This window comes from Ovis canadensis, chromosome 18, assembly GCF_042477335.2.
Source record: "Ovis canadensis isolate MfBH-ARS-UI-01 breed Bighorn chromosome 18, ARS-UI_OviCan_v2, whole genome shotgun sequence".
NCBI lineage: Eukaryota > Metazoa > Chordata > Mammalia > Artiodactyla > Bovidae > Ovis > Ovis canadensis.
Genome location: NC_091262.1, coordinates 31,651,079 through 31,673,806, shown reverse-complemented (window position 1 = coordinate 31,673,806; position 22,728 = coordinate 31,651,079). Strand labels below are relative to the sequence as shown.

Here is a 22,728-nt window from a genome sequence, read left to right as displayed (position 1 = left end):
ATGGACTATACAGTCCATGAAATTCTCCAGGCCAGAATACTGGAGTGGGTAGCCTTCCCCTTCTCCAGGAGATCTTCCCAACCCAGGGATTAAACCCAGATCTCCTGCATTGCAGGTGGATTCTTTACCAGCTGAGCCACCAGGGAAGCCCAAGAATACTGGAGTGGATAGCCTATCCCTTCTCCAGGAGATTTTCCCGACCCAGGAATTGAACCAAGGTCTCCTGCATTGCAGGCAGATTCTTTACCAACTGAGCTATGAGGGAAGCCCTATGATGCTATGACATCTGGCTCCTCTAAGAATGTCTGGTACATGCCTCATCACCCTCCATGACTCCCTAAAATGTCCCTCCTCTAACCAGCCTTCCTAACCACCATCTCCAGACAATGCTTTCTCCATGCACATGTGGAGATGGTGGTTAGGAAGGCTGCTTAGAGGAGGGACACTTTAGGGAGCCATGGAGGGTGATGAGGCATGTACCAGACATTCTGAGAGGAGCCAGACGTCAAGGAAGCCTGCCAAGGGCAGAGAGTTTATTCCAGATGCTGGGAATAGAATTGTGACTAAGACAGTGTGTCTCCGACCTCACAACCAGATCGTCTACAAGTCCCCTCTACGCCTATGTCTCCATTCCTTGCCTGCAGATAGGGTTATCAGTGCCATTTTTCTAGATTCCATATACATGCATTAATATACAATGTTTGTTTTTGCCTTTCTGACTTACTTCACTCTGTGTAACAGACCTGTGGACACAATAGGGGAAGGAGAGGGTGGAACGAACTGAGAAAGAAGCATTGACATTTATTCACTATTCACTACCATGTGTGAAATAGACAGCTAGTGGGAAGCTGCTGGGAGCTCAGCTCGGTGCTCTGTGGTGTTAACTGTGTATATAGTTACAACTGATACACGCTGTATGCCAGAAACCAATGCAACGTTGTAAAGCAATTATCCTCCAAATAAAAAAAAAATAGAATATCGTCTAATCCATCAGGTCTGTGATGGGGGAATTACAGTGTGTGACGGGAGGCAGGAGGCTTGCTGGGGGTGACCCTGGCAGAGCGCTTGGTAGGGAAAGAGACTTCCAGATCCTCAGTTTGACTGAAGGGGTAGCTGAGCATCGCCCACCCCTGCCCGCCTCCTGTTTGGTGATGTGGGGTAGGTTTTCACCCTGCCCTCCTTCCTCTGCTATTGTCAATGGGCAAACAGAGCAGCCACAAGACTGCACCGGGGCAGCCACTGTCATGTGCAGAGGTGGGAGGCTCACAGGTCTCCCTGGGCCACCTGGAAGTCTCCGGATCTAGGGGAAGAGCCTGGGTGGGAGGTGATGGGTAGACAGGAAGCCAGTTCAGGGGGAGGGAGCCCGGGTATTGCTTCGATAAGGCCCATCTGCTTCCCCATCCAGAGCTTTTGAATGTAATATGAAAATGTTCCTCATTATTTTCCTTGGATGGGTTTGCTATCCTGATGATATTAATTATTCTTAAAGGTCAACAGCGCTCTTTCGAATCCCCTTCTGTTCTATCATGTAATCAGTTAATTAATTGGAAACCATTTAGCAGCGTCTGCTGAGCGCGTTGCCGGGTGCGAGTTTTCTTGTTTTGCTGCTTCTGCGGTGATGGTTCCCTCCACGTGCCTCTTTTCTTCCAAGAATTTGGGAGATTGAGCGTGGGCTGCACCCTGCATCCCCCTCCCCTGGTGGACCCCCCACTTTGTTCACAGTTGTCATCAGCTTTTTTCCCCTTGAGTCTCTACGAGTAATAATAGCTCGTTTCCATTCAGTGCCTACGTCGGGCACTGTGTCCGTGTGTATTAGTTAATTCTCACTTTCTAATGTGGTAGAGATTTTGTTCCTGGGTTCCATCCCTGAATCGGGAAGATCCCCTGGAGTAGGGAATGGCTATCCACTCCAGTATTCATGGTGGTAAAGGGAGCCAACCAAGAATTATATAGCTAGAAAGTGGCTGAGCAAAGACAGAAACATCTAGAAGCCTTCTATCCTGTGTGCTAGGATGCTGGTGCTTCAGAGCATCTGGGAGAGAAGACTTGGGTCGTTGCTGAAGAATCTTATTTAAAATTCTTAGTCACAAGTGTTGCTAGTTCATAATATGTGTGTTTAGTTGCTCAGTCGTGTCTGACTCTTTGTAACCCCTTGGATGTAGCTCGCCAGGCTCCTCTGTCCATGGGATTCTCCAGGCAAGAATACTGGAGTGGGTTGTCATTTCCTTCTCCAAGGGATCTTCCTAACTCTGGGATCAAACCCACATCTCCTGCATTGGCAGGCAGATTCTTTACCACTGAGCCACCAGGGAAGTCTTAGTGCATTGTTACAGTGTGGGGTTGGGCTATTATATGCACAGTCTTTAAAGAGCGCCAGCCCAGAGTGAGGACCACTGGGCATGTGAGCTCCTATCATTACTACCACCTGCAATACCTCAATGACCCCAGCCAGGCATCGAGTACATGCTATGAGCCAAGAACTGTTTTTGGGACACATGCACTAATTCAGCTTGATTTTGCAGGCTGCTCTTTAAGCCTTCTGCTTTTGACTTCTGTAGTTTGGATGCACAGACTGAGACCCAGAGAGGTTCAGGAACTTTTTCAGGAAGAATCATCCAATCTGGGAGGACCAGATCCACCCAGCTTCTAGCCCTATGGTCTGACTCAAGTCTGGGCTACTTACCAGTAAGCCAGCAGTTCTCACACTTTAGCCTGAGTCAGCGTCACCTGGAGTGCTTGATACAACACAGAACGCCGGGTGAACCCCACGAGTGCCCTCCTCAGCAGCTCTGGGGTGGGGGCCCTGGGAATGTGCATTTCCAAGTCCACACTGATGCTACTGCTGCTGGTCTGGGGACCACACTTGGAAAGTCTCTGCCTGCCCGACAGATTTGGCTTCACAGAGCAGTGCAGCCAGGACATGATGAGGGTCTCCATCACACGGGCTGACCAGGGGCTCCCTGACAGCTGTCGGTGCAAACTCCATCTTAAAAGTTAATCTGTTACCCAGTTCCTCAGATGTTCTTTGTGACTGAGCCTCCTGGCCAGACCGGGCAGAGGAAGAGGCCCTGAGCACCAGTGGCATTTGTTTGTCCTCTGGGCTCTGCCAGACGCTGGGCAGGCAGCATCTTCAGCTCCTTATTTCTGCAGTCTGTGGTCCAGGAAGGGGAGGGACAGGGAGTGGGAGGGAATCTGAGCTGCTCTGGTTCATAGAAGCCCAAAGCCCGCAGGCCGTTGTCAGCAGAGTCACCTCTGTTCTGCCCTGGCCACTCCAGAGAGTGGTCTCAGTTAGCCAGTTGTCCCTAATCGATGACACTGTGCTCCAAGCGCCTAGAAAATCTCCAAGCTCCTCCAGAGGGCCACTCCTCAGGCAGCCAGGAGCGTGGCCTTTGGCACAGAGCCACAGACACAATTGTTTCTCCTGCAGTGTGGCTCTGGCCCGCTGTTGCCACGCGCCTGCCTGCCGCCTGCCTCTCCCAGCCCAGCACCACCCTCTGCACCCTCGCCCTGGTGGCCCTTCCACTCGCTGTGCTCTCCAGCCCCAGCCTGGGATTGCACTCGTTGGTTTGGAGGCTGTGGTTCTGTCCCCTTGTTCTTTCTCTGCTCCCTTTCCACAGGCCCGTTTCTTGTATCTCCTTCACTGACTCTCACTTTTCCCCTCATCCTCCAGGGTCTCCAGGCATGGAGTTTCAAAAGCCCTCCTTCCTGGAGGGAGTCCCCATGGGGGTTTCCCTAAAACAACCTCCAGGTGGTAAACTTGGGTCCCACGCTCAGAAATCCTGCTAAGGAGAGGGGCCAGGGGTGGGGGTAGGGGAAGCAGACAGATTCATCCTGCAAATCCAGGAGGCACTTTGATCCAATTTGTTCATTTCCATCAATTTCCAGTGTGGTGACAGCCCTTCTCCAGACTTCTCAGTGGCATCTCCCCATTGGCGATCCTCCACCAAATTGCAGGCGGGAATGGCTAAGTCCCCTTCCTAGTTATGAACAATGACATTTGTTCCTAGGAGCCTTTATAGGAATTACTTAGCTCCTGACAGAGTGTCTCTTTACATCCTAATTTTCTTATGTATGTTTGATCTTCCAACCTTTCCAGACAGTAGGATTTGATAGGTACTCTCAGGTCGCTCAGTGGTAAAGAATCCACCTGCCAGTGCAGGAGATGCGAGAGACGTGAGTTCAATCCTTGGGTTGGAAAGGTCCCCTGGAAGAGGAAATGACAACCCACTCTGGTATTCTTGCCTGGGAAATCCCATGGACAGAGGATCCTGGCGGGCTACAGTCCATGGGGTCGCAGAGTCAGACACGACTGAGTGACTGAGCATACGTGTAAAGTAAACTCGTTGGGAAAGCAAAACTTCACTAGATCAGTGGCTCTTGAAGTAAACTTTCCAAACCAACAACATCAGCATCCCTTGGGAGCTGCCTGGAAATGCAAATTCTTGGCCTGAGTCAGAATCTCTGGAGGGAGGTGGAGCCTGGCTGTCTGGTTTACAAGCCTCCGGGTGATGCTGATACCCAGTTGGAAAACCTCTCTACAGATGCTTTTCTCAAATCCACACCTGGCCTGTGTTTCTTCAAGTGCTCATCTTAAAGGAGGGTTGGGATGCCATGTCAGCCTAATCTGATTTCTGTATAAAAAGGCCCAAAGCAACTTTTCGCTCACAATTTTAAGAGAGCCATGTGTTGTTCAGTCACTAAATCATGTCTGACTCTTTGTGAGCCCATGGACTGCAGCACACCACGCTTCCCTGTCCCTCACTGCCTCCCAGAGTTTGCCCAAACTCATGTCCAGTGAGTCAATGATGCTATCCAATCATCGCATCCTCTGTCATCCCCTTCTCCTCCTGCCCTCAGTCTTTCCCAACATCAGGGTCTTTTCCAGTGAGTTAGCTCTTTGTATCGGGTGTCATAAGTATTGGAGCTTCAGCTTCAGCATCAGTCCTTCCAGTGAATATTCAGGTTTGATTTCCTTTAGGATTGGCTGGTTTGATCTCCTTGCTGTCCAAGGGACTGTCATAAATTTCCCTTAAATCCCAAAAGTAGATCTTAGAATGAGGACAGGTGACTGGCCTGGCTACCAGGTAGTTAGCAGGAAGGTGCTTTCTGCATCTTGAGGAGCAGCATGGCCTTCCTGCTCCTGCCGGTCTCCCTCCCCACCTGCCTCCCTTGAACTCAGGTTTCCCTGGTCCTGACAGCATCTCACGTGGATGCCCAGGCAGAGCCTGCACCAGGCTCACCTCTGGACCCCTCCTCCCTCAACTCCTCCCTGCTTCACTCTTAGTCTCTGCAGTAGTCATCCCTCAGTATCATCTAGGGGGATTGATTCCAGACTCTGGCCGTATTCCAAACTCCGAGGATGCTCAGCTCCTCTTTGTGAAACAGCATATGTGCAAGTTCTGCATCCACTGGTTTAACCAGCCGTGAATTCCATCCATGGTTGGTTGAATTCGTGGATGTGGAACCCGAGGATGCAGAGGGCAGACTGTGATCGCTGTTTCCAGGTTTTCTCACAGATGCTCCCTGCATCTTTGCTTTTCTCCTGCCGCGACAGCTCTGGAGTAAACAGTGGGTGTGATGCTTTGGCCCCCATCACCACATCATCCTCCATGGACTGGAGCCTCTCTTGGGGTGGGGGTGCTCCCCAGCCAGGCCAGCCTGCTCTGCCCCTGAGCGGGCTACTGCTGGAAATGCCTGCGTCTGCAGGCTGTGGCCGCCGGGCTGTGCCTGCCCAGGGCTCCAGTGACTGCTCACGTACTTCAAGGCAATTAGCTTTCTGTTAATTTGTCTGAAAAGAAACTCCTAGGGAGTAAATCCCCCAGAATAGTCTCGGTGACACTCCAGGTCTGGTATGAAGCAACGAAGTGAAGGACCGAAGCTGACTTTCAGGCCTTTTCTGGGGTTTTGTTGTTTCATTGCTAGGTCACGTCCAACTCTTTGTGACCAATGGACTGTAGCCCCCGGGCTCCTCTGTCCATGGGATTCCGCAGGCCAGAATACTGGAGTGGGTTGCCGTTTCCTCCCCCAGAGGATCTTCCTGACACAAGGATCGAACCTGGGTCTCCTGCACTGCAGATTCTTTACTGTCTGAGCCACCAGGGACTGCATACTAAATATTTTAGACTCTGAGGGCCTTTCAGTCTCTGTCACAGCGGCTTAGCCCTGCTGCTGTAGTGCAGAAGGGACCTGTGTTTGTTTTCTTTTGCTGGTGTGACAAGTTGCTGTGGACTTGGCTTAAAGACAAAGTGATTTTCTTACATTCTGTGGGTTACAGGTCCCACACGGGTCTCCCAGGGCTAGACTCAAGGTGTTGACAAGGCTGGGTTCCCTTCTGGGGCCTCTAGGGGTGAATCCATTTCACTGCATCTTCCAGCTGCTCAAGGCCGTGTGCATGTCTTGGCTTTTGACCCCCTCCCCCCATTACATCCCTCTGTGCTTTCTTCTGTGTTGCATCCCTCTTGAACCCTCTGCCTCCCTCTTCCACCTTTAAGGACCTCTGTGGTTACTCTGGGGCCACAGGATAATTAAAGGTAATTTCCTCATCTCAATTCATACCGTTAATCACATCTGCAAAGTCTTTTTTGCCCTAGAAGCTGATGTATTCACAGATTCCGCAGTTGAGGCTGTGGACATCTTGGAAGATATTTATCCCACCTGGACCGTAGACATAGTACACGCATGCTTACTCCCTCGGTAATGTCCAACTTTCTGCACTCCCATGGATTGTAGCCCACCAGTCCTATGGGATTCTCCAGGCAAGAATACTGGAGTGGGTAGCCATTCTCTTCTCCAGGGAATCTTCCCGACCCAGGAATGGAACCTGGTCTCCTGCATTGCAGGTGGGTTCTTTACCATTTGAGCCACTAGAGAGAAGCTTACAATGTGCAAATAAATGGACATGGCTGTCTTATAATAAAACTTTATTTACAAAAGCAGAGTGCTGGCCCACAATCACAGCTTGCTGACCTTGGCACTCAATGGTTAATGAATCTGCATCCAATTCTAAAATGTGACTTTCCCCGCCATCAAGCAATTCTGGGTCACCAGCTGAGGGTCTCACAATTCAACTCAATTCTGACATTATCTACCCCGAAATAGCATCAGACTATACAGATTAAGGGTTCAGTCCCACCAGACCACCCTCCACTACAGATGGTAATCGCAAGTCCAGATTGTCACCTGGGTTTCTGAGCAACTGGCTAGAAATCAGAGGTTCGACAACCCACTCCTTAGGTTTGATCAATTTGCTAGTGTGGCTCACAGAACTCAAGAAACTCTTTTACTCTCTAGATCAGTGGTGTATTGCAAAGGACATTAAAGGATACAAGCCAACAGCCAGATGGGGACGTCCCTGGTGGTCTAGTGGTTACAACTTCATGCTTCCAGTGCAGGGACCTGGGTTCAATCCTTGGTCAGGGAACTAGAGCCCATATACTACAGCTAAGTTCACATGCCTCAACTAATGATCCTGCCTGCCACAACTAAGATCTGGTGCAGCCAAATTAATAACTATTTAAAAAAAAATCAACAGCTGGATAAAGAGATATGAAGAACAAAGTCCTAAACAAGGGAACCTCTGTCCCCATGGCGTTTGCAGTTTGACATGGTGACACACAGAAGTATTCTGGTTTCCCAACCCCAAATCCTACCCTTCTGGGGATTTACAGGGGCTTCATGATATCATTGGCCATTGGTGATAGATGTCCTCTCCCCTCACTGGAGATCAGGGGTGGGACTAGAAGTTCCAACCCTCTATTCATAGTTGATTCCCCTGACAACCAGGTGCACATCTTTTGGGGATTTCTAAAGGGAGAAGGCGATGGCACCCCACTCCAGTGCTCTTGCCTGGCAAATCCCATGGACAGAGGAGCCTGGTAGGCTGCAGTCCATGGGGTCACTAGGAGTGGGGCACTGCTGAGTGACTTCACTCTCACTTTTCATGTTCATGCATTGGAGAAGGCAATGGCAACCCACTCCAGTGTTCTTGCCTGGAGAATCCCAGGGACGGGGGAGCCTGGTGGGCTGCTATCTCTGGGGTTGCACAGAGTTGGACACGACTGAAGCGACTTAGCAGTAGCAAAGTCACTTCACTCTCTGAAGCAGTTTCAGGAACTGAAGCCAGGAGACTGAGTCTTATAACAAAAGGTGCTCCTGTTTATCTCTCCTTAACGAAATAACAAGGGTTTGGGAGCTCTGTGTCAGGAACTGTGGATAAGGACCAAACATATACTTCTTATTTTGACCATCATTTCTCTCATCAGTGGTCCCTAGTCTTTTTGGCACCAGAGATGGGTTTCACGGAAGACAGTTTTCCCCACAAACCGGAGGTTGAGGGGGATGGTTTCAGGATGATTCAAGCCCATTACACTTATTGTGCACTTTATTTCTATCATTACTGCTTCAACTCTGCCTCAGATCATTAGGTATTAGATCCCGGAGTTCGGGGACCCCAGCTCTAAGTATATTTTGTGCAGTGATTATGTTCGCATGACATTTCTTGAAGAAGGTTCTGGGATCCAGTAAGTTTGAGAGGGGCTTCCCAGGTGGCTCAGTGGTAGAGAATCCACCTGCTAATTTAGGACACTTAGGTTCAATCCCTGGGTCAGGAAGATCCCCTGGAGAAGGAAATGGCAACCCACTCCAGTGTTCTTGCCTGGAGAATCCCATGGACAGAGGAGCCTGGTGGGCCACAGTCCATGGGGCCGCCAAGAGTCAGACACGATGGAGCAGCTAAACAAGAAAAACAACAAATTTGAGAGACTCGATGGGTCAGATCCTTCACTTGGTAAAAGTTCTGAGAAGTTCTGCAGTAAATAAGCCTGTTTAATTTCATTTAGTGCCAAGTTTTTCAAGCAACATGAAATTTTTGGCCTTGTAATACCCATTGGCATACAGAAGACCTCGGCTTCCCAGGAACGTTCTCTGGGAAACCCAGGGTTTAGCTCAGCCCCAGGCCTGTGGACAAGCTGCCTCCAGTCTCCTGATCTCAGGTCAAGACACCAGTCACGTCACTTGAGATTTGATTAGAGAAAGCATTTTGGCTTCATTAAAGTTCATTAAATGAGCCATCCAGTGTAATTTAGCTGAATAAAAATGGCTCAAATGGCTTTAACCTACACCCCCCTTTTACAGCAATTTAATTGAGGGAAAAGCAAATATATCAACGACGTAGAAAAATACTCCTTGGCCTTCAAGAGGAACACTGGGTGGCAGCGTCTGCTTCCTTGTCACAGGGGCTGGATTTTAGGGGGTTGGCTCAAGGGGGACCCCTCAGGGGTTGGCAGCAGCCCTAGTAATGAGATGACCCGGAGCTTCCTTCCTTCAAGGAGGCTGAGGGCAGCCACCCTCACTTCGCCCCACTGGGGGCAGCAGGCATCTCTGGTGCGGGACTGGTGTGTGCCAAGTCCCACGTTCAAGATCATGAAGTGTAAGCTCCCTGGTTCTGGGAGAAGCTCCCTGGTTCTGCCAGCCTCCTCTTTCTCTGTGGTTTGTTCCTTTTTAAGCAAATTCTCTGTAGGGTTGGTGCTGCATCAAGGAATTCTTCTTTCTTGGACTTTTCCTCCACATCTGTCAGCGATTTCAAATGGATCTTGGTGTGGCTTAGCAGGGGAGGGAGTTGACTGTCTCCAAGAAGACCAGAGATAGTTCTTTCATGGGAAAAATTCGAAAGGCAGAGACAAATCGCTGAGGGGGTGTGGGGTCTTCAGGAAGGAAGAACTGCCTCTTTCATACGCTGCATTCGTGGATGGAGAAAGTCAGAATTACATCATGATGATCTCACCAAGCCGCAGCCCCCATGAGCTTGTGAGAGTAGAAGGGGGTGGCCTTTTGTTGTTCTCTGGGTAGCCACGCCTGATGCTTGGAGCTCGTTGTTCAGTCACTCAGTCCTGTCCGACTCTTTGTGACCCCATGGACTGCAGCATGCCTGGCTTCCCTGTCCTTCACTACCTCCCAGAGTTTGCTCAAACTCATGTCCACTAAGTTGATGATGCCATCCAACTGTCTCATCCTCTGTCACCCTCTTCTCCTCCTGCCCTCAAACTTTCCTAGCATCAGGGTCTTTTCCAATGAGTTGGCTCTTTGCATCAGGTGGCCAAAGTCTTGGAGCTTCATATGGTTCTCAGTGAAGTGAAGTCAGTCGTGTCTGACTCTTTGTGACCCCATGGACTGTAGCCTACCAAGCTCCTCTGTCCATGGGATTCTCCAGGCAAGAATACTGGAGTGGGTTGCCATTTCCTTCTCCAGGGGATCTTCCTGACCCAGGGATTGAACCCAGGTTTCCCACATTGGAGGCAGACTCTTTAACCTCTGAGCCACCAGGGAAGCATATGATTCTTAGAATAATGCTTTCTGCAAGCAGCAGGGTGAATCCTCTAGGAAAAGTCGGTGACTGTGGCATTCACAATTGGGATGCCAGCTGAGCACACTCCTGGGTCTCTGTGCTCTCTTGTAACCATCTTTTGCAAGAGGAGACTAGCATATGCCTGGGACAGGAGCTGACCAAGCGGACAGGCCCCAGATTTCATCTTCGTGGCTGGACCCTGATTGGGAAGCTGGTTTCCTGGGGTCGTGAAACATAGGCATAGAGAGGGAGGGACTGAAAATCAAGACTTGGACACTTTCAGAGATCACAGTTGGGTAGTCAACTCTGCTGTCAGGACCTTGGGGGCAAAAGAGGGGCTGAGGATAGGTGTGCTCGTCTGCTAGGGCTGCCAGAAGCGCTGCAGACTGGGTGGTCTCGACAGCAGGCATGATGACTGCTTCACAGTTCTGGAGGCTGGGAGTCCAAGATTAAGGTGTCACCAGGGTTCCTCTCTTCTGAGGCCTCTTGCCTCAGCTTGTAGATGCTGACTTTTCCTCCTGGTGTCTTCTTGTCATCTGCCTCCGTGCATGTCTGTGTCCTAATCTCTTCTTATAAGGACACCAACCATATTGGATTAGGATACATGACCTCCTTTAGCCTTAATTACTTTGTTTTTTTCAAAGATGAAAAAACAATATTTACTTTAATATCTATTGCCATACATTACATTCCCAAATTTCAAAAAAATAAGGTTGTAGGCAGATGAAATTACGAGAAACCTAGCAAAGTGCATCCATAACATCATATTCAGTGATGAAACACTGGATGTTTTTCTTCTAGGTTTAGTAACAAGGAAAAAGCTGTCTTACTTCTACTCAACATCACACTGAAAATCCTAGCTAGTACAATAAGTCAAGAAAAAGGAAAATCAATTGGGCTGGGGGAGGAGCACCCAGGGTTTAATGCAGATTGTGAAAAATATATCCAACTGGATATGCTCAATGCTCCTGAGGGCTCCGTAGCATAGGGATAGCTAGGCACCTGTGGCCACCAGTCCATTCCACACTCGAGTCCTAAGACCCAGGCTGCCCCGGGCCTGCCTCTGCTGATAGGCCAGGAGCCACTGCCGCAGTCAGCCACACCCTTAATCTGGGAAGTCCACGGAGGCTTCCATCTTCAGCATCGCTTCGTGGGTGGGAATTAGCGTCTCCTTCTCAACCTTTTTAGCAAACTGGAGGGTCAGCCCCTAGTTGTCTCAGTGTTTGGGGAACAGAAGTATTCACCTGGTTGGCTTCTTTTGACCGCAGAGTCCATCTTTTTTTATTTTTATTTTTTTAATTGGAGGAACATTGCTTTACAATGCTGTGTTAGTTTCTGATGTACAACGACATGAATCAGCCACATGTGTGCTACATTACTTCAGTTGTGTTCGACTCTTTGCGACCCTATGGACTGTAGCCCACAGGGCTCCTCTGTCCATGGGATTCTCTAGGCAAGAATACTGCAGTGGGTTGCCATGCCCTCCTTCAGGGGATCTTCCTGATCCAAGGATAGAATCCGCGTCTCTCAAGTCTCCTGTGTGGGCAGGAGGATTTTTTACCACTATGCCACTTGTGAATCAGCCATAAGTATACATATCCCCTCCCTCTTGAACCTCCCTCCCACCCTCATCCCACCCCTCCAGGTCATCACAGAGCGCTGGGCCGAGCTCCCTGTGTTACACAGCAGCTTCCTGCTACCTATCTGTTTTACATACGGTAGTGTATATAGGGGGCTTCCCAGGTGGCCCCAATGGTAAAGGATCTGCCCACCAATGCAGGACACTTGGGGTTGATCCCTGGGTCGGGAGGATCCCCTGGAGAAGGAAATGGCAACCCATTCCAGTATTCTTGCCTGGAGAATTCCATGGACAGAGGAGCCTGGTGGGCTACCGTCCATGGGGTCTCAAAAGAGTCGGACATGACCGAAGCAACTGAGCACAGTGATCAGTCCAGTTCAGTTTAATCGCTCAGTCGTGTCCCTTTGCGCCCACAGTGTACATATTGTCAATCCCAACCTCCCAGTTAGCAACCCCCTTTCCCTTGCTGTGTCTTTCTCTACATTTCAGGCTCCATGTTGAGTGACGCTTTTGTTGGATGGTGGGGTTCCCAGGGTAGAGGGTGACATCCTCCCGACTCTTGGGGCTCCATCCTGCTGCAGTTGGGCGTCCCTTTAGGAGGGTCACGGAACTACTTTCCATCCCAAGGCTCCCTCTGTTCACCATGGGGCTAATGCTGGAGGGGCCACCTCAGCCGTCTCCCTCTCAGGGTCAGATTTGGCCATCTGGCCCCTTGTTTCCAGAGCACCCAGGAGCCGCATCGTCGCCGTTCATTACTCTGGGCCCCAGAGTCTGGGCTGTGAGAGGAGCAATAGTGCAGGACAAAATTAATGGCCTTGTTTGGTAGTCTCAGATGAGGGATACAGGGCAAGGTCATGGGGCTTGATTTTGGGAAAGTGTTTGATGCATCATCTCGTAAAATCTTGCTCACCAAATTAATTCCAGTGGTCAGGTGACTTGGAAACTGGCCACGGACTCGAGCAAAAGTCAGAGACGGGTGATAATGGATCTGTGAGGGAGGAGGCGCGGGGCTGCTATGCAGCTCAGAGGCAGGATGGTTCTTAATTAAACCTTTGTCTGATGAGTGGGGTAACCGGCCCATCAATAACTGATGACAGGTGAATACAGGCGAGGCATCAGCTAGAAGGAAGAGCAGGGGCAGTGGGAGGTAGGTGGGTGGTAAGTCTTTGCTTCATCTTTCCGATCTGCACAGCACCGTGAGCACTTAAGCCGCCGAGGCAGGATGGCCAGAGGCGTGCCCTGCTTGCCTGGCTGGGGGTGAATATGCTTGCCTTTGCTTGTGTTTTGTGTGTTTGCCTCCGGGCTGGATGCTTCTATTGTGTGTCTCTGGCAGGCCGCGGTGTACGGTTGCCCAGGTTGTATATACGTGCTCCTCCCGGGACTTGTGCAGCACAGTGTTGCTCTCTCTGGGGACAGGCACTGTGCTGTGTGTATGTGGGCCTGGGCATTTACATGTCTGTGTGTTGGTTGCAAATGTTCCTAGGTATGTTGTTTTGTTGCCTGTTGCTGGAGTCTTTACGTTAAGACTGCTCAGAGCTGTTCAACTTTGATTAGCAGCCTCTGAACCTCAGTTTCCTCATCTATTGCGTGGAGATGATAGCAATACCCACCTTGTATGCTGCTGCTGCTGCTGCTGCTAAGTCGCTTCAGTCGTGTCCCACTCTGTGCGACCCCATAGACAGCAGCCCATCAGGCTCCCCTGCCCCTGGGATTCTCCAGGCAAGAACACTGGAGTGGGTTGCCATTTCCTTCTCCAATGCATGAAAGTGAAAAGTGAAAGTGAAGTCGCTCAGTCGTGTCCGACTCTTCGCGACCCCGTGGACTGCAGCCCACCAGGCTCCTCCATCCATGGGCTTTTCCAGGCAAGAGTACTGGAGTGGGGTGCCATCGCCTTCTCCAGAAATGGTTGCTATAAATATTAAATGAAATCATAAAAGCGAAAGTGGGTAACCGAGTTGTCATTGTTATTTTGTTGCTGAGTTGTGTCTAATTTTTCTGCGGCCTCATAGACTATAGCCCGCCAGGCTCCTCTGTCCATGGGGTTTTCCAGGCAAGAATACTGCAGTGGGTTGCCATTTCCTTCTCTGGGATCTTCCCAACTTGGGGATAAAACTCAGTCTCCTGCATTGGCAGGCGGGTTCTTTACCACTGAGCCAGTGGGGAGGCCCCAAGTAGCGGAATAGCTGGTACTGAGTGAGCCCTTGGTGAATTTGATCATGGAGATGATGTGGGGAGGCAGGAGGAGGTGAGAGAAGAGGGTCTGGACCCCAGAAGGTGCAGGTGGTTTGTGGACCATCGAGGAGGAGGAAGGGAAGAGGGCAGTCATGGACAAAGCCCTTGAGTCCAGCCACGGCCGCGCCATCTGGCCAAAGAGCTGAAGGAAGGCAGGGGCTCTTTCTCCCCCAGGTGGGGCTTGGTGGGTGGGGGGAGGCCTGGAGTGGAGCTACAGAAGGGGCACCCCTGGGAGAGCGGGAGCCCCCCTCCCCTGTATCTGGTCTCCCCGGCCGCGCCCCACCAACTTGTAATAAGGAGATAATGCCATTTCTTATTCTTTATTTGCCCAGAATGCCTGTTATTTTCTTTATTTCAGAATCCAATTTTCTCTTGACATTTCTGCCTAATGTAGCAAAACTTGACCTTTGTGAAAGGACATTGCTGGCAGCCTGCTCCCTGCCTCGGGCCCCCCAAGAACTCTGGGCTGCTCCTCCCTCAGAGACGGGCGAGGGTCCCCACTTTACCTGGACCGCTCCTGGGTCCCCGCCTCCTCCTTCCTGTGGGGGCAGGGGCTGGGCGTGTTTCCCAGGGCGCAGTGAACCTGGGGTTCCCGGCTGCTGCCTCTCCCGGCAGCCGCCACTCAGCTTTAGAACCAGGGACTTTGTTCCAGACTGCGCTGGAGTCGGGCAGAGAGCTCAAGGCCCCAGGGCCTTGTCTAACTCCTGCTGCCTCTGGTGCTGTGTGTGTAAACCAGCAACAAGGTTCTGATGCATAAACTCACCTTTATGGAAACATCAGGGCAGCTGATGGTGATGGAGATACCTAGGGTGGTGCCCAATCCTGTTATTCTTGACCCCGAGCTTCAGCTTCAGGTCCACTCCCAGGTGTAAGGTCACGACTCTGATGGGCGTACATGTCTGATCTCCTGCTCCTCCCTTCCGAGCAGGAGATGCTCTGCTGGGAGCTGGACGCCTGGGTGTCCTCACATGGCCGTCATGCAGTTCTTCTGTCCCCCTTCCCTTCTAATTCAGTGGGGGAATGAAGCGGTTTGTAGGAAAAAGATGCCGCTGTTAGGGGTTTTGTGAAGCTGAGCATGCGGATGGGTTAAGGTTTACAGGCTTTTTTTTTTATTACAACAGCTAAGGCATGGAAGCAACCTAAGTATTCAATGGCAGATGAATGGATATAGATGTGCTATATATACACGATGGAATATTACTCAGTCATTAAAAGGAGGTTTATAGGGTTTTGGTGAGAGGCTGTGTTTTTATTCATGCCAGCGTTCCACAGCCCTGCAGAGAGGAAGTTAGTCACAGTGTGGGGATATAAGGGACCCTCCTAAAGAGGGCCAAGGAGAGAGTGCTGGGGGTTGGGGAAAGAGTGTGACAGTAAGTTTGGGGTACACCTCCCTGGAGACCTTCCCTTTGTCCCCAGTCTCTCGCACCCCAGGAATGGGGTCTTCCTCCCCCACGCAGTCGTGGGCTTTCACCAGGATAGTGCTAGTTGCTCAGTCATGTCTAACTCTTTGTGACCCCGTGGATTGTAGCCCACCAGTCTCCTCTGCCTTCTCCAGGCAAGAATACTGGAGTGGATTGCCGTTTCCTTCTCCAGGAGATATTCCTTCTCCAGGGATCCAACCCAGGTGTCCTGCATTGCAGGCAGATTCTTTACCATCTGAGCCACCAGGGAAGCCCATGTCACCAAGATAGATCTGCCTCAAATGCGAGGGGGAAGCCCTGTCCTCCAGCTTGTCCTTGGCTTTGAATATCTGCTCCTCCGATGAGCCATGACTACCCTCTGTGACCTCACCCCGGATGAGCTTCTCCTATGGGTTTCAGACCCACGCATCCAGCAGGCTGTCTCACGTCTCTCTGTGGACATCAAACAGGCATCTCAAGCTTAGGGTCTGCAAGGGGGAAGGTCTTGATCTCCATGCCGCTCTCCAGTTGGGACCCTTCTGCAGCCTTGGGCTCATTAAGTGACAGCACCACTCTCCTGGGCATTTAAGTCTCCCTCTGTGGCCTGATCCAACCCCACAGGATTGGATTCTGGCAGCTCTCCCTCACCGCCTAGCTTGAATTCATCAGCTTAATCATCTCTGTGCTCTCTTCTTGCCTGGAATATGGCAGCATCTCCTAATTGCTTTTATGGCTTCCAGTCTTGGGTTCCTGTTTTTAAAGATGCTGGTTAGATTATGCCACGTCCCTACTTAACACTGTTTGCTGCTCTCCCATTGTTCCTTCAAGTAAAATCCAGACGCCTTACTTTGGCCCAAAAGGTGGGTGTGGCATGGCCCCTTCTGGGTGCTTACTCTGCTTTTAGTTTAAAAATTTTTTGACCAAATGGCATGGGGATCTTAGTTCCCTGACCAGGGATCAAACCAGTAACCCCTGCCTTGGAAGTGCAGCATTTTAACCGCTAGACTGCCGGGGAAGTCTCCCTCCTATTTATCCTAGACCACATTTTTCCTACTTCCTTTCTCACTGGCCTCCTTTCTGGCCCCCTTATCCCTCTCAGGGCTTTACACCTGACGCTCCCACTGCCTGGAACACACCTTCCCTGGCCCTCAGCTCAGTCTCACTCCTCTTGTCTCAGCTCCAATGTCCCCTCTCAGAGGGCATTTATGGAAGTCTTTGACTTGTGGAATGTTCAGAATGCTTGTTTATGGCGATTATTTCATAGATATATATTATCTTAAACTCATCAAGACATATATATATATATTAAACATGGATAGTAGAAAAAAGGGGGGGGAGGGAGGGATAAATTAGAAGTTTTGGACTAGCAGATACAAGCTGCTATATATAAAATGGATAAGCAGTAAGGTCTTACACACTTCCAACATAGCCCCGTCTCTCTTCCCCATCAGTTTCTTGCCCCACTTTGCTTAGGCCCTTTATTCTACTCATCACAAACTGCAATTCTCTTGCTTATTCATTAGTAACTTGAACATACGTTCCCAAGAGACCTTATCTACTGTTCCCCCCCCTCGAGCCTATATTTGGCTGTGAACAAATATTTGTTCTAGAAGTCCCCTAAACATAGGTGCACTTGTAAGTCTATGCATATGTGTATAAACAGGAGTCTCTGTGCATTTGTTACCAACATGTTTGATAGACATAAATATGCATGTGCTTGTGTGTGTGGGTAGGCATTTGCCTCAGTGCAGTCTTTACTGCTCTTCTTTCTCATCACTAGATGAGCCCAGAGTTCCTGGGGTACCACTTTGAGTCCAGCGTCTCCCACTGCTGCCTTGAAGGACTGTTATCACATCGAAAGTTGTTTGTTGAGCCTGGCAAAGTAATAACCGTGGGTGTGTTTCTTCTTTTATCCAGAAGACTAATGACTGCTCCTTTCCCTGCACATCCTAATGAGAACAATTAAATAACCATTAGGAGGAGAACAGAAGTGTGAACAGAAAGGCTGATGTCTTGATCATCGATGGGCAGGGTTGCTGGGGGAGAGACTGGCTTGAAGGGATTACAGATGCGGAGTTTTTTTTTGACTTGTGTGAATGTTAAGAATGTTTGTTGGTAACAGGGCACAATAGCCTCACTTATGCAGGGTGAAGAAGTCCCAGGTATCTATAGTACAGGGTAGGGCATAGTTAACAATACAGTATTGTACACTTACGATTTTGGGAAAAGGGTACATGTTCTATTAAATATTATTATAAAAAAGGGAGGGGAGAAACTTTTAGGGGTGCCAGTTAAGTTTATGGCACTGTTAATGGCTATCATCTCATATATATATATTATTTTAAACTCACTTAAGACATATAAATATGTACAGCTCTTTTGGTAAGTCAACTATGCCTCAGTAATAAGAAAGGGAGGTGGGATAAATTAAGAGTTTGGGATTAGCAGATACAAGCTACTGTATGTAAAATGGATAAGCAATAGGTCCTACTGTGTAGCACAGGGAATTATATTCAGTTACCTATATAAACCATAATGGAAAATAATATGAAAAAGAATGTATTTTGTTTAACAGTCACTTCACTGTACAGCAGAAATTAACCTTGTAAATCAACTGTACTTTATTTTTAAAAAAATACTTGCTGGTTTGTACATGCTCTACCCTGAGGGTTCTCTGTCCTCCTGAAAGAGGGTGGGCTTAAAAAGGTGAAATTTTATTGTGATGAGAGGATAGCAGAGAATGACCAAGAAAATTTTATTAATTTGTTTATTTCATTTGATTTGTAAAGTCTTTTCTTTAAAAGGTCTCAGCATCCTCTCAAGACATGGTCTGTAGCCTGGACTACTGGCCGATGTGCTCTTAGTCGAATGGAACAAAGGAGAAGCACAGCTAAGCCAGGCTCCCACGAGATGACCATGCCTACCACACAGAGCAAGACTGACTCCAGATCGTCCGTTAATTTTCTTTATTTGTCCGTCTTGCAGAAACCTGTCAAGTAACCGGCTCACCACACTTTCATGGCAGCTCTTCCAGACGCTGAGTCTTCGGGAATTGTAAGTTCAGTTTCAAAAACTGTCCACATTGGTGGAGTGGTCGGGTGAAGCCACTGAAGGCCGGGCATACACCTGAAGGGGTTTTTGGGGTGGATGACATGGGTGTACCATGTTCAGTGAGAGGGAGTCACCTCATTCCTTCATTTCTGATACTCTTTCTGGGCATAGTACATTTCAGAAAATAGGAATTTCATCTCTTAGCAGGATGTAGTTTTGTGACCTGTTAGTAGTTAATTAATAACAGTATTGAATTTATAATAATAAAGAGAGTTAGTTTATAATAAATAACATTTGTAATATGTAAATAGATTATTAGGTGTGCTTTCGTTTACATGACCTCTGATTTATCATCACTAGTGTCAACCAAGGTAGGTATTATTATGCTTCCCATAAAAATGCTATCTCCACCCTTTAAGGTGAGGGTTTTTTAGCTCCAGAAAGGCATGTGACACACAGCCAAGATCACCTTGCTAGGGACTGGCAGAACCAGGACTTGGACATAAGCCTTTAGTTTCAGATTGCATGTCTTTTCCACTTCTCATGATCTTCTGTCAGCCGATTTGGCTTGAGTATGGGCATCCTGAAGGGACAAAGCCCGTATATTTATTCAATCTGCCTGTGGACCTAAGCTGAGCCTTGCTGCATTCTGAGACTGATCAGTGTGCTTTTACCCCAGCTAGCCATTTTTCACAAACACATATTGGATGGATGAGTGAAAACTTGTAACCACTGCTGGAAAAAATAACTCATGTTGTCGTGTGAGTCATCAGGGTCAGGTCTGTGCATGAAGGACGGCATATTATGTTGAGAGAACAAATCAGGGAATAAATTGCAAAGGAATTGAGACATGGATGGAATTAGGGACGCAGCGTTCCAGAGACACTGCTCACGTGTCTTCTCTTTTACTTGGTGACTCTGATCCAGATTCACTGAATGCAGATTGCTTTCCTATCCTTTACCAAGAGGCAATGAATGACCTTGGATCCCTGCCCAAGCTGTTGCCCTTTCAACTTGTTCTCCCTCCAACTGGTTAAGACCTGAGTTCAAGGATGAGTCATAATCTTTTCTGACCCAGTTGGTGAGGAGGGAGAATATGTACATTTCCATGACAGTCCTGTATATACCTTACTCATCCTCATGGAGTAGATGTCTACATGGTGCTGAAAGAGGCCATTCCAGGGATGGGAAGGGCAGAGAGGGTCTCTTTGACAGTGTTGGAGGGTTTAGGATAAAATCACTTTCCTACCTTAGGACATTGCCCTTCCCACTAGCCTTCTCCTCTGCTACAAACACAATAGCTGTAATGATCAGAGTTCATACATAGCTACCATCAGATGTACATCAATAAAAACTTCTGAGCTTGAAAAAAAGGTAAATATATACTCATGTGCGTTCATGCTAAGTTGATTCAGTTGTGTCTGACTGTTTGCTACCCTATGGACTGTAGCCCACCAGGCTCCTCTGTCCATGGGGTTCTCCAGGTGGGAATAATGGAGTGAGTTGCTATGCCCTCCTTCAGGGGATCGTCCCAATCCAGGGACTGAACCAGTGCCTCCTGTGTCTTCTGCATTGGCAGGCAGGTTCTTTACCACTAGCGCCACCTGGGAAGCCCAAATATATACTCATTAGTTTATAAACACAGAGAAACTGGGCAGTGTCACAGAGACATCTCAGCATCAGGTTTTTCCACCTGATGCACTTGTGTTCATTCCCATCTTTGAAGGTAGACAAGACGTTAAAGGTAAATGAACATGACTGCTTTGATCACCACTAATGCTGACTTCTGAGATCTTTGTTGCAGACACTGTGCCAAGCAATTGAGTTATGTATGTTATTTAATCCTTAAAACAATTCTATCAGGTCAGAATGACTACTATCACTTCAACTCTGGGGACCCTGGCGGTACTTGGAAAGGCTAAGTATCTTGGTTAGGTCACCTGTTAGCTGAATGGTAGCATATGGACTCAAGATCTTGACTATTACGCTCAGCCATCTCCCAACTTTTCCAGTCTTTTTTAATCCAGGTGTGTTAGTTACTTAGTCATGTCTGACTCTTTGTGACCCCATGGACTATAGCCCACCAGGCTCCTCTGTCCATGGGATTCTCCCGGCAAGAAAACTGGATTGGACAGCCATTCCCTTCTCCAGGGGATCTTCCCGACCCAGGGACTGAACCCAGGTCTCTCCCATTGCAGGCAGATTCTTAACCATCAGAGCCACTAGGAAAACCCTTCCAATCCAAGGATGGATCCATTCTATGATAATTTTCAAACAAATGTGTGATTGCAGTTTTTCTTTACCTTGCTTTAAGACTGACCAGGGGCCCTGCAGTAAAGGATCTAGTTGGGGGCTGTCTTTCTTGAGAGTCTTTCATTTAGTTCTCCCAAGAACCCAGCCCTTTCATCTATGGGAGTCCAGGGACAGCATCTCTCCAGGGGACCTCTTGGTCTGCCATTGTTGGAATTATCGAGACAACGTTCAGTGCTCCTTCTAAAAGTCATTGGCTGCTAAATCAATGGTGTGGTGCCCCTGTGACCTGTTTCTTGGAGTTTTAGAAACAGTTGTTCCATGGATATATATTTAAAGAAAATGTCAGATTTCTCCCAGAGGCTCATGGGACTCTGCATTCATCTTTGTCCGGGATCAATACACCAGTGAGCTGGCTGTGACTTATGGCGGAATGAAGACGTTCCCTCCAGGGCGAGTCACTGTGGGAGAAGCACCATGTCCACGGAGTATTTTATTTCTGTCATATTGCTAAATAAGAAACGAATTATATTGGAAAATAAAGAAACCCCTCTCTGAGGGAGCATTCGTCTGATAGGGGTCTTTTTTTTTTTTTTTTTTAGAGGAAGAATTGAATGTTGAGGGTGGAAAATTTATCTCTTGGCTGGAGGGGCCGCATGTTGGCTCTTAGCTGTGGCTGTGATTAAAATCCAAACAATCCCAGTTCCTGGCAAATGGAAGAGGGGGTCGTATTTTCTTGTCTGACTTCCTGATTAGTCCACATGGCACCATCTGCCACGAGCCATGTAGACTGCCAGGGTCTGCCCAATGGAGCCTGCAGGCTGGGGTGTGGGGAAGGGTTTTGTAGTTCCAGGAAGAAAGACTGTTGGCCCTAGAGGAGATGGCTCTGTGAGCTGGGGCAGCCAGATCATCGCAAGGGTAGAGGTGCGAGGCTTCCAGTGACCTTCCACAGGAACAGAAGGCTTGAACTGGGGCTTTCGACAGCTTCTTAGCACATTTTATTCCTTCATGGGGGGGTCTCTGCCTGCCCCAACCAGCCCCTCCTCTGATCCTTGATAGAAGAATGAATGCTGTTGGGATTCCCTGTCAGAAGGCTGAGTGTGTATGGCTTTTCCAGTAGCAGAGAAAGAGAAAGAAGATACGTATACTGAGTCCCTGATGTATACGAGGGCTTCCCCTGGGGCTCAGCGGTAAAGAATCTGCCTGCCAGTGCAGGAGGTGCTGAGACATGGTTCAGTCCCTGGGTTGGGAGGAAATGGCAACTCACTCCAGTATTTTTGCCTAGGAAATCCCATGGACAGAGGAGTCTGGCGGGCTATAGTCCATAGGGTCACAAAGACACGGACACGAATGAGCGACTAAACAACAGCAAAGTATAAGAGGTCCACTCTCATCTCAGGGAAAATAAGGAAACCCCCCTAACCCTACAGCGGGGTGGGGATGTCCTTATTCTCCAGTTTGACAGATGAGGGGTCCTGGCCAAGTGAAATAACTGATCCAACATCACATGGCAAGTAATGGGAATGAGTACTGTGGTTATTAGCATTGCTAACACCCAGGTCTGCTCTTTTCAAAGACCAGCTCTTTTCTGACCCAGCTTGGCCCCACAGCCCATGTGCTTTGCATCACCGCCCAGAAGCCACTCTCAACATGGCAGCTCCCCTTGGAATCAATGGGGGGAAAACAAAATGGAATCCAAAGGGGGAAAAAATCCAAACAAGTTAGCATCTCAGGGCCCTCGCCATGTGCCAGACACTTCTTTCACTCATGTCTCATTTACTCTTGTGCGATGAAGGGTATGGTCTTGGCTGAGCACATGGCCCACTGCTTCTCACTGGTCCAGTCCGTTTTTTTTTCTTACTGATAAAAACTGG

At 48.9% G+C, this 22,728-nt stretch overlaps 1 protein-coding gene across 3 annotated transcripts in view; it reads left to right on the top strand.

Annotated features, from left to right (window-relative positions):
* The window catches only part of NTRK3 (neurotrophic receptor tyrosine kinase 3), a 410,810-nt gene that overhangs the window by 101,227 nt on the left and 286,855 nt on the right, over positions 1-22,728 (top strand). For all 3 annotated transcript variants that reach the window (XM_069559286.1, XM_069559285.1, XM_069559287.1), the window contains exon 4: positions 18,539-18,607. In XM_069559286.1, coding sequence (XP_069415387.1) covers positions 18,539-18,607 — 69 coding nt within the window. The remainder of the gene's footprint in view (positions 1-18,538; positions 18,608-22,728) is intronic.